General features: G+C 35.7%; 2 protein-coding genes across 5 annotated transcripts; one reads left to right on the top strand and one right to left on the bottom strand.

The window, feature by feature from the left end:
* The first annotated feature begins 1669 nt into the window (after positions 1-1669).
* On the top strand, positions 1670-12114 carry LOC103706032 (uncharacterized). The gene is made up of 10 exons (XM_008789970.5): positions 1670-2012; positions 3214-3370; positions 3457-3637; positions 5455-5525; positions 8149-8286; positions 8390-8481; positions 9032-9303; positions 9830-9915; positions 9998-10099; positions 11680-12114. Exons 1-10 carry the CDS (start codon positions 1909-1911, stop codon positions 11839-11841), a joined length of 1365 nt encoding a protein of 454 aa, XP_008788192.3. The 5' UTR covers positions 1670-1908; the 3' UTR covers positions 11842-12114.
* A 1117-nt stretch (positions 12115-13231) lies between these two features.
* On the bottom strand, positions 13232-18059 carry LOC103706031 (FKBP-like peptidyl-prolyl cis-trans isomerase family protein). 4 transcript variants are annotated; one of them, XM_088714821.1, is made up of 8 exons: positions 17911-18026; positions 17320-17409; positions 16927-17210; positions 15458-15541; positions 14973-15022; positions 14577-14625; positions 13758-13832; positions 13232-13489 (listed from the first exon to the last, which is right to left on the bottom strand). In XM_088714821.1, the coding sequence occupies exons 2-8, from the start codon at positions 17333-17335 to the stop codon at positions 13373-13375; spliced, it is 675 nt and encodes a 224-aa protein (XP_088570947.1). In that variant the 5' UTR covers positions 17336-17409; positions 17911-18026; the 3' UTR covers positions 13232-13372. The 4 variants fall into 4 exon arrangements, with proteins under 4 accessions (XP_088570947.1, XP_088570946.1, XP_088570948.1 ...); XM_088714820.2 differs by having other exon boundaries at positions 17320-17412; positions 17911-18018; XM_088714822.2 differs by lacking the exon at positions 17911-18026 and adding an exon at positions 17785-17889 and having other exon boundaries at positions 17320-17412.
* Positions 18060-18271: the final 212 nt, after the last annotated feature.

Raw genomic sequence — 18271 nt, 5'->3', positions numbered from 1 at the left:
GACATAAATCTGCTCTGTTATCTTTTTCATGTCAAAGGTTCCTTTCGGAGAGGAAACTACCTTCATAGCTCGTGACTATTTCAAGGCATGCACCAAGGTAAAATGATGTTAATACTTGATTTTAGAAGAGAATAGTCAGTTATAGATTGTTGAAAGCCTACTCCATGCATTAAATAATTTTGGAAACCAATACATTTCCCAGAAAATGCTTGTATAAGCTTTTCAGCTTGAGACATCATGGAGGAGGCAATGGCTGTCAACAAATTATAATTAGAGTTGGTGCCATATAGGGATGGCTATTGGATTAGATACAGATCGGGTCAAAAATTCATCAATCTAAATCTAATCTGTTTATTAAATAGATTTAAATTTTATATCCGGCTCATATAATCTATTTATTAAACAAGTCAAGTCAGGTTAAATGAATTAAATGGATTTAAACAGGTTAAATGAGTCAAATGAGTTGAGTTAAATGAGTCAAAAATAGATTAAACAGATTTTAAATAGGTTAAATGGGTTGGGTTAAGATGTGGTCCAATTATTAAATAGATCAAAATAGGTTAAACGAATCAAAGATTTAAATCCGATTCCAACCTATTTAATAAATAAGTATAGACAGGTTAATTCATTTATGACCTAAATCCATTTATATCAAATCTAAATCTGCTTAAAGTAAATCATTCATAGGTCAGATTGATGGATCGGGTCATAAATTTTCACTCTAGTGCCACAGAAAACTATTGAACTTATATAATATTTTATATAACTTTTGTTCGTTGAATTTTATGAAGAATACATTTACATCAATACATGTACATTATTGTGCGTCTACACGCGAAGAGAGTGAGAAGGATTAGTAAAAACAACATACACGAACAACTGTTAAGCAAGTAATTGCATCCCTCCCCCTCGTGAAAGGAGGTTTTAGTTTTTAATCTAAGCTATGCTGCTTCCATGTATTTAACCTAGGCAATTCTAATGGATAAGCGGCACTCTTATAATAGTATAATATATATATTATATTGTATTATTACATTATAATAGTATAATATATTATATTATTGAAGTAATACATAATTATAATATAATATATTCTTATTATAATAATATTATAATATACTATTAATAATATAACAAGATAATATATTAGATTATACTATATTCTATTATAAAAATATATTATTATAATGTTATATTATTATAATATAAACATATAATATAATATTATTGTATTACATTAATACAATCTAATATAATAATATTTAATAATAATATAATATTATTATACTATAATATATTATAATCTATTATTAGATTAGATTTGAATTCATTATATTATATTACAATATTATTATATAATATTATATTATATTATAGTAATATTGTACTATTAATAATATATTATTATATCTATGTTATATTATTATGCTATAGCATTCAATATTATATTATACTATATTAAAATAATATTATATAAAATAATAATATTTAAATATATAATATTATATTTTATTATGCAATACTATGTAATATTTTTTATTGTCGTTTGGTTGCCAAATATATATTAGATTTACCAAATAGTAATTAATTTTTTTATAAAAATTTTAATTCTAAAAACTTTATTTTTTGAAAGCCCTACTTATAAAAATTCTAGTAGCAACGGCAATCCAAAGAGGACCGGAGAGCACCAAAATAACCTCAATTCCATCCCTCCTATCACCAAAATTTCACCAATCATATGTTCGGATTTCGGACGGACCAAATCAAACCCGATTTGTCTACACACTGAACACATCTGGTGGACTCCCACCGGATTTCTCTGGGCAGCAAGAGAGGGGAAGAAATAGAAGAACAGCAGCCTAGGAATTTCACGGTCGGCACTGCAGAGAGGACAACGACGGCGAAGCCATGAAGAGCGGCAGAGAAGAAGAAAGAAGGAAGGAGATGAGCAGCGGAAGCTCCAGCCCCAATCTCGAATGGCGATTTAACCAAACCCTCAGGAACGTCCAAGGGTTCGTCCGTTCGATCTCCCCTTTTTCTCCGTCCTATGATTTGATCTCTTTTGCTTTGTCTAGATATCCGGAGACTTCCCCAGAACTAAATCCGGATCTTTGACACGAATGCTACTAATACTCCCTTTGGTTTTGGGTCAGATCGGAATGCGTTGATGGGTTTTATTAGTTTAGTGTTCCTGTGATCGGAGATTGCATAAAATTGGGATCCTGATAGACTTCGATGGCAAATTCGGAGAATCTATCTAGTTTTCGTGCCAAAACGAATTATTTAGGGTCTACTGAAATGAATTCACCATCAGATCTGCCGATTTATGTTAACTTAGGATTGCTTTCATGTTGTTTACTTCGCGTGTTCTGATGGAATTTAGGACTGAAACTGTCTGGTTGGGTAGTTGTGTGTGTTTTCCTATTTGATTGCTGGTTTGTTATGTTATTGTTTATCTGTAGAAGTTCGTCAAGCTCTAGCATGCCATTGGGAATTCCAATTTTTGTCTAAATTCATAGTTGGGAACTTTACATAGTTGTTGGTAGGTTTCTTCATCTAAATATTGAAGTTATGCTAATATTTCATGCAAGGAAGAAAAAGAAGAAAAAAAAAGAAGATAATGATTGCATCATGTAACTGGAAAGGCTGTATATCTGATCTGGAGTGATTGAATTTCCATATGTATGGTTGAATTCTTTGACGAGGTGAAATTTGGATGTTACTATATTCATCTGGTATTAAAACTTGGTTGTGGTTGTGCTTAATTTTTATCTGACTCCACTATATATACTTATAAATTTTATGTCCAGTGTTTCAACTTAACACAATCATGGTACTGCTCAGGCTACAATTCTTTTCCACTTAACTATCTTTTAGTCATGCATGCAAAGACAATAACGCATGGATAGTAAATCTTGGTCAAATTTCTTGATGCTTAATGTACTATGCCTGTCCAGCAACTTTATTGATATACTAGAACCCAAAATACCACTTTTTTGGCACTGAATCACAAAAAAAAAATATACTCACTCCTATCGTAAATTAATAACTTTGCTAGTTGTTACATTAATGAAACTAGAGTTCTTCCCCCCGCCTCGCTATTTTAGCATTACAGCTCTTACTGGACATTATGGAATTTAATTTAGAATCCTCTATTCATATGGTCTAAAAATAAATATATTATTGCTTTGTCATATTTTCCTCTGCATCCAGGATACTTAAAGGCCGCAGTTTTCCTGGTAAAGTTTTGCTGACACGCAGATCTCAGCCTATGAATGAATGTGCCTCTCCTGAACACTCTCAAGCCATTGAAAGAGGATACTCTGAAAATGATCATGAGCAAGGTGAACATGCCGACATGTCTTTTGAGGTAATACTGACTCTATCTACAGGTGTTTACTTTTAAATAGATACAGCACTGGGATATATTGATATATCAAGTACATCACAATACAGGAAGAAATTCAGAATTCAGGCAACACAACTAAAAATACTACTCAAAACTCTAGTACATCACCAACAAACAATGCAACTACATCCCCAGAAGTCCAGAGATCTGTTTCTGCAGCTAGAGCTACAGATTCTGCAAGACTTACCAAATTCAGAAAGGAATTGTCTAGACCAGCTGTCATATTAGGTATATTTTCTTGCTTCTGACTTGTTTGCTTTTCTTCCAGACCATGGTAGCAGAATAATCGAATCGAGCAAATTGCATCCTAGTTAGGTTTTCTGATTTTCCAATAAATGATGTTTATCTCATTATTTGATTTGGTTAAGTTCTTTCTATGCATTTTCATAGAGGATCTCATTTTATTCTTGATGTATAGTTAACTTTGGAAAGAAAAATGGTACTGCTCTATTAACCACTAAGTTCCATCTGCATAAATGACTTATCATGGATATTATATGTGTCACTATATCTATATATATGCCTGATGCTAGCAGTCCCAGCTGTTCACAAAGAGTGAGCTAAACATCATGAATGCACAAAATGAAGAATATCAAGTTATACCCTTTAGTTTCATTTATAACATGAAGGTGTTGGATGTGCCTTCAAACCGACTCATGATATATGCACAGAAATTGTAAATTATATGATAAGCAAGCAAATAGTGATACATTATGGAAAGGAGCACTGCAAAAAAGGGATGATGCCAGCTAGTTCTCCTAAATAGTCAAATTGTAATATTAATTGTGGACACTACTTAGTCGTATGCAAATTACCCGATGAAGATTCCACGATCATTCTTTTCTTGAGAAATTATCATGTATAGTATTTTCATCAAAAGGTTTTCCCCCCACCTTTTCCTTTGGAGGGGCTTAAAATAGAGGAAGTTATGAAAAAAAGTATGAGATGATACCAAATTATCAATATGGAGCATGATGGCTATGGTTAAATTATGAGTCACTAAATAAACAATGATCACTTATTATTTATAAAAAAAAAAGGCTGTTGCGGTACATTAGGGTCCCGCCATTGTAGGGTGGGCGGATCAGATGTATATAGCCCTGTTCCCATATGTGGAGAGGCTGTTTCTATGTTTCAAACCATTACGCCCAAGTCACAATGGAGCAACTTATGTGGAAAGGCTGTTTCCGTGTTTCAAACCATCATGCCCAAGTCACAATGGAGCAGCCTTACTCTTGTGCCAAGGCTTGCCGTCTTCACTTGTTATTTGTATGAACTATAAATCTAAAATTATTTAAATTGCCCCTAATTCCTAAACATCAAGCTTGATGGTTGAATATCCACATCTCAACCATCCAACTTTTCAACACTAAGGCCCACAACCTCATGGCGACTAAAGGAAAACTAAAGTGCCATATTGCTCTTTCTCTCTCTCTCACACACACACACACACACATTATGATCATCTAGAACTTCTTTGGAGTAAAATGCATCCCATGGCGAACATTTGTATCTTTTTTTCCCTCACTTACAATAAGTTGGATCTATATATGTTCAATTTGTCTCATAAAAATTAATCTCCCTTTTAAATGACTCTTTGTAAATGTTTGTCCTATAATCAAATTTGTTTGGAGCATCTGGTACTTAAAAAACATAATCATCCTTTTGTTTAGCTTCATCAACTTTCTGCTTAATGGCAGTATTTAACCTCATCATTTAAGCTATCTTCCATGGGTTGGGCATTGAATATAGATGCGATGGTACCATCATATCCCACACTTACCCCCTCTCCCTCTTGCAGTACATTAGGTGGCAGTTTTCTCGTTCATTTAGTAAGTATAACCATTTTAACTTTTTGACTCTTGAATGCTTCTATTGTCCTTAATTTTTGGGATTCTAATGATCTTCTGTTGTGGATCAGTATTTGCATTTGCTTAATTTAGTCATATTTTTTTCCTTAAAAGTACAAACCAGTAACTATGCTTTTTAGAACTGAATAAGCTTTTATTTGTATCCTAATGTTGTATATATTGTATATGTGGTAGAGAAATTGCGCGAACTAGCTTGGAGTGGTGTACCACCATATATGCGCCCTGATATATGGAGGCTTCTGTTGGTAAGCGACCTTCTATGATTTTGCAAATTTGTTGATGCTACTTATGTGATATTTATGGAGCAAAATGCCAAATATGCCGTTCTCTTCTAGGGCACTAACTTCAACAGCCTGCTTGTGCTATGTATTGACAATATGATATTACTACAGGTGTTTCAATTAATAATGATACTTGACTTGCTCTTAGAGGGAACACTATCATGAATTTCTGTTTCTTTCACTATAAAAGCAGAAGGTAAAGTTTTACATCTTTTAAAGCGAGCAGTTTCTGTGACTCCTATCAGGAAGTAGCGATGACTGATGGTATAGTTTAGGCCTGACCGGAGCCTACATTATTTATTTCTGACATATGACTGCGATCCTCAGACCTGGGATGATATTGCCCTTTTTGTCTTAGCAGCTAGGCCTTGAAGTTTTCTAGGAAAGATTGCAATTGAATCACTTTTTGCAAATCGATTGATCTGCCTATTTACGTAGACTTTTGGGCCTAACTCAACTCCCCAAGTGAGTCTGCTGCTGCTGTGTAGAAAACTTGTCAAGTTGATTCCTTACCCAGATTTTGGGCTTGTTATTCTACTTCAGGATTACTCATGTTTAAATTTTGTTCTTTCACATTATGTTGTTTTCTAGTAACTGGGTTTTGTCAAACTGAAGTTTACTCTCAAAATCCTAGAATGAAGAACAAGTTTATCTATCCATTGTTTGGTTTGATTTTACCATCGATTTCATCTTTGCTTAAGGCAAAATTCACTTGAAGGACCTCAGAATTTTAATAATATATGGTAATGTGTTCATCAATATGATAGATTTGTTCTTGTTTTGCAACATTGGAGTTGCAAGTTCCCTCTTTGCTCTAATCCTATTTCTCCATTCAGAAAAGGTCCCACACTTTTGTTGTTGTAATTAGTTTTAATATTGTTGAAGAGCAAACAAAAGGCACTGAAACATGATAAAATTTTTATCATTTATTGTTAGCACAATAAAAAAGGCTGACATGAACAAGTGCCAATAGACAATCTAGTGTAAACATGCTCATGTTATGTTTTGACCTAGTTCATGACACATGTTTCATATATTATACGCGATATGCTTCTTGGTTTCTGTTCTTATATTTCAGCAAAAGGCATTCCTACTCAAACATTTTTGTGTTATAAAGAGCTTCAATATTAGGCATTAGATGCATGCATGCAAATTCATCGTTTGCCTGAAGAAAAAGCTTTGCATCTGAGCCCAACCTCTTATCTCCTTGATCTAACGGTCAGGCTTCTTGTAAGTAGGAAGGAACAACAGAACATGTGCCACCACTGCTAATATTTGCCAATCTAACATCCATGCTAATTCAATCCACAAAAGCAAAACTTGTACATTACCTATTTCTCCACAATTCTTTTGGGGTGCATAGGGTTACCAAGTTGTCTCATAAATGAACCACCATTCTTGTTCATTATTAGAGGTATGACTTTTCTCTAGTTTCTAATTTGATCAGAGTATGGAGTCAAGATATGCAATCTCGGTATCGGGTACAGAACCGGTAGGTTACCAGTTTGGTATAGTACATGAAGAATTATAGATCACAACAATAAAAGTAGAATAATACTGGTACCAGTTTGGTATAGTACACAAAAAATTACATATCACAACAAGAAAAATCGAATAAGAACCATCTGGGGTGGACGCATGAAACTTTATTAACTAATTTTTCTCCGACAAGGGCATTGTTTTTTTTTAAACTTTAGGCATTAGAAAACTTAACTATGGGACTGGAAAATCCCATTGTTGACATATTTTGCCTCTTCTCAGACAACCATATATAAAATTGATGTCAGTGAGAGCTGCATACCTTGTTTGAAGCACCAGAAACAAGGATTTTGACTAAAGCTTTGCAACTAGAGCTTGGGCGTATTAACCACCCATTCGCATTGGCAATTAGCATGTTGTTCCACCATTTCGTGATAGATCAGCAATAAGGCAAAAACTGTATCTGAAAAGGAAAACAAACAAAGAGAGATTGAAATGAACATTTGGAGAACGCTTATACCTTCTTGGGAAAGTTGGCCAACCAAACCTGGAGTAAGTGAGGAGCATTGCATGCAGTTGGCAGGTGACTGGTGAGACCAAACCTCTCCCTCCCACTCACTAACAATCTCAAATAAACACTTCTATCCATGCCTTCTTTCAATTGTGTTATCTACTGAGAGAGAAGGTGTCAACTAGAATATGTTCTTCTTTTTTGTTTGGGACTGCGGAAAATTCCAAGATTTGGACTACCTGACTCCTCTTAAAACATAGTGTAAGCTTCTTTTTCTTTTTTCCTTTTTGTTTTTTAAGAAACTCGCAATGGGCATATTGGTTTGATTTTTTATTGGCTCTAAGAAAATCAAGCTACCTTTTGATTCCCACCTGTTGAACATTCATAGCTTTAATTATGAACATATTATGCTATTACTGAAGTCCTTTCAGCTTTTCATCTTTGCCTTCATCCTTGTATTTCAACTCTACTTAAATGGTCTTGCTGGATGCTTTTATTGGTAACTCCATTTTTATTTATAAAAATCCTTCTCCAATGCACTTGTGCATATTGAATGTTCTGTTGCATATTTGAAATTTAAATTTCAGCTGACAACAGGGATATGCACCACCTAATTCAGATAGACGTGAGGGAGTTTTGACTAGGAAACGACTTGAATATGTTGATTGTGTTTCTCAGTACTATGACATTCCAGACACAGAACGTTCAGATGATGAGATCAGCATGCTTCGCCAGGTTTCTGTTGAGCGTCTCCTATTGTTTTTTGATTTCTCCATCAGATGCATTTAGAAGGTTTTCTGACTCTCTGCATCGTGCTATTTCCTTCTTTGGTGATCAGATTGCCGTCGATTGCCCAAGAACTGTACCTGATGTCCCTTTCTTCCAGCATGTACAAATTCAAAAGTCCTTGGAGCGCATTCTCTACACATGGTTAGATTTCTAGTCTTACTCTAGCATTTAAGCAAGGGGGCTTGTGACTGCAAATAAATTTTTAATGGCACTATGTTGCGAGTGTTTGGACCAAGGTTTTAAGCAACATGTGTTGGTGCAGTGCCATGCTAGTGCTTGGCACACACTGGCACCGATGGGTCTTGCGGTGTTCCAAGCATTGTCATGCAGCTGCACCACATGCCACTCTCACTGGCACAATATGAGCTGAGCAGCACAGAAAGGCAGGGCGACACCTAAATTGTGGTTTGAACCTTACTTTTGGATACCCTTTGTAATACTTTTCTAATGCCCCCAATGTATTTGTTACATGATGTACAAACCAGTCATTTGATCGAACTGTTTGGATAAATAAGAAAGGAAACATCTATACTTAAATTTAAATAATGTTTTGGTATGTTCTATTTTTCCTCTGTAAATTCTTATGCTTAAGTATGGTAAATGTAGTCAGAAGGTGCAGTAAACATGGCTTGTTTTCAGAAAGATGTAGGCTGTCATTATAAATGATGTAACCTGATTTTTTTCTTCCCAGGGCTATTCGTCATCCAGCAAGTGGATATGTGCAGGGTATAAATGATCTTGTCACACCATTTCTAATAGTATTCTTATCAGAGCATCTAGATGGCAGCATGGAAAGTTGGTCAGTTTCAGATCTTTCTCCTCAGAAAATCTCTGAAGTAGAAGCTGACTGCTATTGGTGTCTTTCAAAACTGCTTGATGGTATGCAAGATCATTATACATTTGCTCAACCGGGGATTCAGCGCCTTGTTTTCAAACTGAAAGAGCTAGTGCGGCGAATAGATGGTACCTCCATCTTCATTTGAAGTCTGTTTACTCCTTGTGTCTTGTGTTTGCCATTATTTTTTTGCCATATGTCTATCTCTCTTAAGCATTTGCATCTGCGTATACATCCGTTCATGGATCTGACTCAATTCCACCATAGTTGAAAGTACATAAATCAGTCCTGTGTTTTTACTCGGGGGGTTATCATTTCACAATCAAATTTATCTAATTTATATGATCTCACAGGGAATTAATCTTATAAATTTTTGGCTGCTTTAACATCATAAGCGATGGGATTATCATTGACAAAAAGTATTATTATAAGTTTGTAACATTTGATTACTTTCAATCCAATTATACGTGAGAAACATTCTAGAAGAGTTCTCTAAGCTGATGTTCAAAGGGATCTTTCCCTCTTCTGCAAAGCACAATCAGTTGCCTGTAGTTTGCTTGCTTGCATTTTCATTTCCAATAACTGTTCTATAGCTTTAGTTTCATAAGTTCAGAATCCCAATGGTTTAACTTTCATATCTTGTTCTAATATAAGAACCTGTATCAAGACGCATGGAGGAGCAAGGGCTGGAATTTCTTCAGTTCGCTTTTCGTTGGTTCAATTGTCTTCTGATACGCGAGGTTGGCTTTCTGTTTCTTATTATTGTTTAAGATGATGCTTTTGTGATAATAAGAAGCTAAATTAGTTTTTTTGACTTTGTAGATCCCTTTCCATCTAGTTACACGTCTATGGGATACTTATCTTGCTGAAGGAGATGCATTGCCAGAGTTTCTTGTGTACATATCTGCTAGTTTTCTGTTAACAGTAAGTTTGTGTTTCCTCACTTGAGAGCTTCTAGTCTCATGGACCAAGAATATAAGTAAATTTTGAAGATACAGATTTGATACATCGATAAGTAGCTATGTTTGCATTCCATTTTCTAATTTTTGAGCCAGCCAGCTGGTACAACTAAAATGAAACACAAATCCAAATTACAAATTTAAGTGACACATCATGCCTGCAATACGCCTTTTTCTCTGATTCCTACATTGTTCTTCCTACCACCATGCTTGTAAATTTGATTATCTACTGACCTGGCTAACCAGTAAGGCAGTAACCCTCTGGATATATGCTACACGACTTTATGTGCTACTGCTTCCAAATGAGATTCAACAGCCAACGATTTTCTTTCAGTAGGTTTCGCAGATCATCTGGCAGTACCATCATTCCATTAAAATATCTAACAAAACATTGAGCATCCATCTCTACTAGGATTTTCCTCTTTGAATACTGCATAGCTGTCATTTAACCATCTCTGACAGTTGGATATCTGCACCATGTATCCTTATAGCCTACAAACTATAAAATGTGGAATCCAATCTCATCCCTTAAAATGCCCGTCCCCAAATTTGTCATCTAGAGTACAATCAGATGCATTTATGTTCAATTTTAACCAACCTGTCGGTATCTTTATCATTTTGGATGCTTCCTCCAACTTGGACACAGGATATGTAGCACTAGGTATCCATATATGACATAATCCTTGCTGCTAGGGTTGTTGCTTTTCTGTTATGTTTTCAGTGACCATTTCCCGATCTCCCATGGACCATTATATGCTGCATGTCTCCCCCTCCCTCCCTCCCTCCCTCTCCCCCTCCCTCCCTCCCTCCCTCTCCCCCTCTCTCTCTCCCCCATCTTCTTCGGGAACTGGGGTGGTGATTGGTGAAGCCTGCATTCACTTTGGCCAAGAGTAAAACCATTCATTCTATCCTGCCTTCCCAAACGATCTCTTATTTCCAGGGACCCACAATCAAGAATATGTGCTCCGTGAGTCCATGGTCTTCACTAGTAGTCATGAGAAATTGATTCACCTTTTCACAGTTCCTGAACTAATCAGCAGATAATCAAACTTTCTTGTTTGAAGAATTGGGAGGATGTGATTCCTGAACACCAAGTTCTTTTGGGATACGAAGAACACCCTTTAAGATGGATTCAGATATCCCAAGAAAAAGGACTGAAGAATCGGCAATCTCCTCTAGCCCTCCTCTTTCTTAGCTCCGATCAACTTACCCACGAGATAACGGATAAATAGGGGTGGTTGGGTGTCCAAACAGGATTTACACCTTTTTGTAATTCCTGTTCACTGTTGCAAGAATACTGCTAGTGACTCCATCTCCTATCCCTGCTCGATTCCTCGGGCCTATGTGGAAGTCAAGTTTTGGTGCAATACATGGGGGTGTATGGGCTTCACAAGGGTTTTGGCATTCTCAGAGTGCCACTTAGCACCCGTTTAGAAGCAGGGAATGGAGCAGGGACCTTTATCTTTTTTCCTTCTGCACTTAATTGCTCGCATAATTGTTTGTCATATCTAATGAGATTCTAAAAGTTCTGTCTACATGTTTCAGTGGTCAGATAAACTCCAAAAGCTTGATTTCCAGGAGATGGTCATGTTCCTCCAACACCTTCCCACACAATACTGGACCCACCACGAGCTTGAGATGGTGTTGTCTAGAGCTTACATGTGGCACACTATGTTTAACAGCTCTCCCAGTCATCTGGCCAGCTAGACCAGCAATTTTTATTTGCTCTAATGCCGACATTTTTCCCCTTTTCTTTCTTTCTTTCTTTTCTTTTTTTAATATTTGTGGTTTCCTCGGAAGTGGGTTTGTTTCCATAGATCTGTATTAACCTTTCCGGCGAAGGAAAGCTGAGCTTTTCATTTGCATCCCTGCCTGTAATTTATGTCTGTAATTTTTACATCTCCAACTTTTGTATGTGTAAAATCTTTAAAAGTTGTTGAATTGATAAAATCGCTAGCCAGAGAGCAAACTTGCTTGGCATTATGCTGATTTCTTCTTTTGTGACTTGTCTCGTTTCATCAAGTATCCTGAGCCTGTGACGTGCTACAAGGGTTTTGTGCTTTGACAAGGAGACTGCATTACCATTGCTGCTGTCAAATTCCTCTTAGTTAACTTGTATGGCATTTGCTTGATTTTTATTTATGCTGGTGATTCATACATGGAGAGAGTGTGCAAACCATGAAATATTTGCCCTCCTACGGTGCCTCAGGCCCAAGTAATTATTCATGACATGGATCATATATTTGGATGAAAGATTGATGGGGTCCTTTCCTCCGAAAAATACCCAATGGAACCACCATCCGCGCAGGTAATCAGGTAAGAGTGGCAGTCATGAGTGAGGTGTTTTAAGTCACTCTAAAATTCGAGGTACTATGGCAGTGTATAATACTACGGAGTGCAGCTCATGTCATGAAAATTTTGGTTTTAAATCGTTGTGACTAAGGAAATGAGAGATGTACATCAACTTATTACCAAATGGTATGGTAAAAGCTTTTGGGGCAGGTGATGATTTTTATTTTGGTAGAAAGAAGGTGGTGACTACAACTGGCCTTGTCCTTAATTTTGAGTGGAACGATAAATGGAAGAATGTGAAGGTTATGATGGTTATTGTTTGACAGGATCTTCTGGCTTGGGGAGGGACTGCATTTCTTCCACTAGGGATGATCCATTTTTTGATAAACATCGATAAATAGTTAAAGACTAGAATTATTGCAGAAGTATATAGCAACCCCAAATGATTTTCCTTTGCATCAACACTTGTGTAAATTGCAAAATTTATAAGGTTATATATGTAAAATCAGTATGTTTTTCCCTCCTTAATTAACCAGTAGAGAGAGTTTAACACCCATTATGAAGGATAATGTTGGTCCTCTGAATGAAGGCTAATGTCATCAATGCTGAGCTACAGTGTCTTTGGATGGTTTTGAGAACAAGGATAACCACATATTAGAACTCGGGATCGCCTTGGTGGAGATATGATATTGGCTAGATGAGTGTCATGATCCATGCTTATGTTTCAGAGTGAACAGGATCATACTTGGATGCTTAAATCTCATTCAGGTGAAAAGGAAACCAGAGTCAAGCTTTGTGTTCGGAATTAGGTCAACGAAAATTGAGTTCAATTTTTTTGAATAAATAAGAGAGAATTTGAGAATTCTGTAGGCATCGACCATTTTTTCTTTTTCACCCATCCTTCTACATTTCCTTCTGAAAAGTAAATAAATGTGAAGAATTGCATTTACTCATCAGCTTCAAGGCCCGGTACATACTCCAAACTGACGTCAAAAACTACAGGGCTGTTCGGGGCTACTCGTGGCCTTCCTGGTGCTGAATTAAGACCTTTAGGGAATGCTAGCTGCCAAGATTAGAGCACAAGAGTATCACAGAATTAGATTTAAATGCCTTGGAAGGTGCAATGTCCTATATATCAGAATTTTGAGAGATTTTTCTTCAGAGACTAAACTACTTTACTAGCTAGCATTCTGACTCAAATTTGCTAATTACAAGAGGAGTAATATATTTGTAGCAACTAAAAAAATTACAATTTTATTTTATTATTTTCTTCTTCTTTTTGCGCACAATATCTGATCCTTGATTCAAATCATTCTGGTCAGAACACTTACAGAGCCAGGTATATATAGCCGGCGCTTTCCTCCAACTTTCATGCTCAATATCCCTTCATCAAGTCCTTTGATCACCTATTTTGGCCAAAGAAACAATTAATAAGAGGGTCAATATCCCTTCATCAAGTCCTCTGATCACCTTCTTTAGACAAATGAGACAATTAATAGGAGGATCATTCGAAAGCTAAATACATTGCAGCGAGGTGGACCATATATATGAAGATGATATAGGTAGCAAGGTGACATTTTCCCTCAAGGAATTGCTATTTTACAACTTAAGTGAGCAGGCGACATGTCTATAGCAGGATTGTTCCACTTATAAAGATTCAGGCTTCCTTGAATTTGGGTGCATAATTTATAGTTTTGTAATATGGAACAGGCAATGAGGTTTCACTTGAACAAATCAAGTTGAACAAGGGGGGGAATTAATAGTCTTTGACCACTTACAGGCATTAAGAGTTTATATTAGCAGCAGGATTTATGATAGTTTTGCCAATTTAATTGCAATGCGGCGACATGATTTGGAGAAGTAATATCATCCTAAAATAGTTTTATTGACTTCATCTAATGACCCAAAAGCCCATTATTAATCTGAAAAACAAGTATTAGTTAATAAGGAAGAAAAAGAAGAGAACTGATGTAAACATTATCTGCAAAAGAAATTTCAGGCAATCAGCTCTTGGAAAGCCCAACATATCAACAAACAGGGATTTCACTGTATATAGGCTTGAAATAACATCATATATATATAAAAATATAAACCAAAAGTTGCTAAACATGGAGTTTAAAAATTTTAGAAAACATGAAATGGTAGACTACCTGACCGGAACCAATGCGGAAAATATATGGTTGGCCTTTCTCCAGGGAGCTGGAAGACAATATAATATACAGTGAGAAATGGATTGAATGATAGCATAACCAGACATCATATTAACTATTTACGCATTTTCTCAGATAAAATATAACTACTTCTGCATTTCTAAGATGGGAGTTGTATCATCCATATCTTTTTATTTGAGGAAAGTTAATTCATATCTTATTAAATTAGTCGGCAGAACATATGGATTTAGTTAAGTATAGCATGAATCAGTTTTTAAAAACGTATTTGCAAGACAAGATATACAGACACCTCTCTTTCAAAAATGACAAAAAACATAACTAATATATCATGTCATCCCCAAAGCACTATCAAGCTTACAGGTTCAAGTTTATCACCTGTCGAATATTTGTCCAGATTGTACCATGGCAACGTAGTTTGCAGCAACCTATATGATAAAGATTGGATTGGGAAAGGTTAGAATTTGCTAAGAAATCTAAAGAGGAAACTCTGAAAACATGACAAGATGCTCGCAAAAATTTAGGAAACCACTGCCAGCCAGTTTTTTTTGCTGATTATTGTCCATTTCTCACACATGAACTGCATGCCTACATGTTTTTCCAGTTTCCAGTTTTGGTAACATTCTTATGGCAATATCCAGCTTTTGATTAAGTAGGGACTTTAGTCACGCCGGTAAACATTCCACATATCAGTTCTTAATCCATTTCCAAAAGCAAAAAATACAAAATATCTAGAAAGAAGGTAGATTTACTAAGGATTTTAACAGAGCCACAATCAGTTCTCATTGCACAAGTGGGCGTTCACATGCAAAAATATGCAAAAAGAACCATGTCTCAATTGTCTGAGGTGTAAAAGAAAGTACCTGAAAACCAACAGGTGGACTTGGACCTTTGCCAATTTTAATATCCTTGTACTGCAAACCAGATTCTGTAGTTACCATAGGTACCTGAATGGAGAGAAGAAAAGAATGTATAACCATCACCTATTTTTATATTTTCCGAAGAAAAAAGTCTATGCGATATATTTGAGGTTTAATGCTTAAACTTCAGTAGTGATATCTAAATTTAAGACCAAAAATGATGTAATTTTAAAATATTATATGGTCATTTTAGAAAGAAAATAAATTTCACCTAAATTGCCAGTCCATAGACATAAAGGATATATAAGCTGAAGCTAAACAGTGAGATCCATTGTCATCTTTAGAGCATCAGTTATTATTACTCAAAATAATTTCACTAAACAAGAGACTAATAAGCCATATCAATCCTCTGGTACAGTTTGGGGATGCAATACAGTTATAATAGAACAAAAGGAAACTAGTATAGCCATCTAGCCCTATCCCAACTATTTGAGTCAGTTTTGTGGCTCTTGATTTGCCAAGCATGCATATTTAAGGCCACCAACAATGTAGTTTCAAGCTTTTCTATATCCCTCTTGTAATCTCTACCCCTGTTACTTCAGGTCTTTTTCTCCTTCTCATACAGCCTTCAGTGCAAATGAAAGTTCCTCTCTTGCTAGAGCCCCCTTAGAATTCATTTTATGTTCCCATATATCATCCTAATTGATTCTCTATCACTTTGTATTAATTCGACCTACTCCTCTAACTCCTGTAATATACTCATGTTTTATTATATCTTTCCTAGTTAAAAATTGTCAATTCTGATCTTGAACCTGGATGAAAACGGTGGGGGATTATGTTAGGTTGACAGCCAGTTCCTAAAAGCAAGTGGAAACTATAAAATGGAATGAAAGAAACTCGAGTAAGCCAAAAATAGTATCTATTATAACTATAAGCATTCTATATATGAAATGATGACCATGCAAGGCATGCAATAATATTCCAACTTATGTCAATGAAAAAAATCCTTGTTCATTTTAAGTCGTGAAAGAAATGATTTCTTTTTTGAAAAAAAATAATTTATTTGACAATGAATGCCAACTTTAAGAGCCAATACCTTCTGCTAAAATACATTTTTAACATAATGCCCTTTTGCTTTATTGTCACCATAAATCAGGGGCAATTTTATGGTCGATCTCACTAGAGGCCTCTTATGACAGACTTTCACTGCAGATGGTTTTCTGTGAACTTATTAAGGATGTCAGTATATCCTAAATAAGCAAGCAAATACCCACAGGAACAAGGTTTAACTGCAGATGGAATTTCACAAGCCAGCAATCCTTATTGCATCTACATGAGGTTAAAAATATGACAATAAAAGAGAGAATTTCATGAAATGCAATTAGTTATCAAAAAATCTGTGTAAAAAAGTGTGTGCAAGGATATCAATTGCGGTAATAATGGATGCCCAGGGAAATGCAATCTCACCATACATTTTCAAGCTCCTTTTCACAAACATCATCACATAATCTGGGCTTTTGCTCTGGCGGCAAGCCAGCTCCATTGGATTTGGTGGTAGCTAAACCGAAGGCAGACATCACCAAAACCAATCCAATTGCACTCCTCCGACTAATTAGATCGGCATCCTCTCTGCAATTTCTCATCCTGACAGCTTTATATCCAGGCTCTGAAGCCAAGCAGCAGATTTCAAAACTTGGGATCTTGTGTTTGGATATCATATAATGATCGCACCATGCTCTCTTGGCAAAGCTTTGAGCTACACACACACACACATATAGCTTATTTTAAGAAGAAAATCACCCAAGGATAAAACAATGACGCATGAATTTTATCAAGAAAAAGAAAGAAAACACTCATCTAAGTACTGGTGAATCCAAACATTATGATGCTCTAAGAATTTCTGTGTGGATTAACAGCGCAGAAATCTTTAAATTTCTCCTCCCCATTTTTATTCTCTGCTGCAGGCATTTTTTCAGAATCGATTAAGAATTATTCGAAGACGATGAAGTTCGTATTTAATAAAAACAAATGCATTTTTATTCTCCTCTGTTTTTTTTTTTTCGCAAAACTTCCGCCTTCATTTGCAAGAAAAAATAACCTATAGCAATTAACATATTACCGCATAATGGTTGTAGTAGAAAGCAGAAAACAAGGTAGAATAACAGGAAACTAAAGAAGAATCCATGACCAACAAGACAAGCTTTTGCGAAAGAAAATACTAAGAAATCCCATATTAAAAAAAAAAAAAATCAGTTGCCCTTTAAGAAAACAAAGATAAAGAAACAAACGCATTATCATAAAAAAAAAGAGTTTTTAAGAAACAAAAATACATTTTTCAATGAAAAAGAGCTTTGATATGGTGGCCCTCCATGAAATTAATGTGATACTCTAAGATGCTAAATGTTAACACATACGAATGCCCACACCGAGAGAGAGAGAGAGAGAGGAGGGGTCACCTGAGGGGAGAAGAAGGGCCGAGAAAGAGGCCATGGCTGCGATGGACAAGGCGTGGATAAAGCAGCGATGATCATAATCTATACGTGGAGAGTCGACAGCAAGGCGGACACAGCCCATAAGTGGACTTGCGATCTGAGCCACTCGTTTATGGTGTGTATATATATATAACCTAAATCAATCACTATGCAGTAAATCAATTAACAATATAAATTTAGAAAATCAATGGTTAACTTTTTATGGTATGCACTGCAGTAAATCAATTAAGGATATAATTTTAAAAAATCAATGGCTAACCTTATATGGTATACATTGCAGTAAATCAATTAACGATATAAATTTAAGAAATCAATGGCTAACCTT

Source organism: Phoenix dactylifera, chromosome 2, assembly GCF_051530095.1.
Source record: "Phoenix dactylifera cultivar Ajwa chromosome 2, Ajwa_hap1_PhDact_Kaust_v1.1, whole genome shotgun sequence".
Classification (NCBI taxonomy): Eukaryota; Viridiplantae; Streptophyta; class Magnoliopsida; order Arecales; family Arecaceae; genus Phoenix; species Phoenix dactylifera.
Note: the sequence above shows the minus strand (reverse complement) of the source record. Positions and strands in the feature narration are given on the sequence as shown.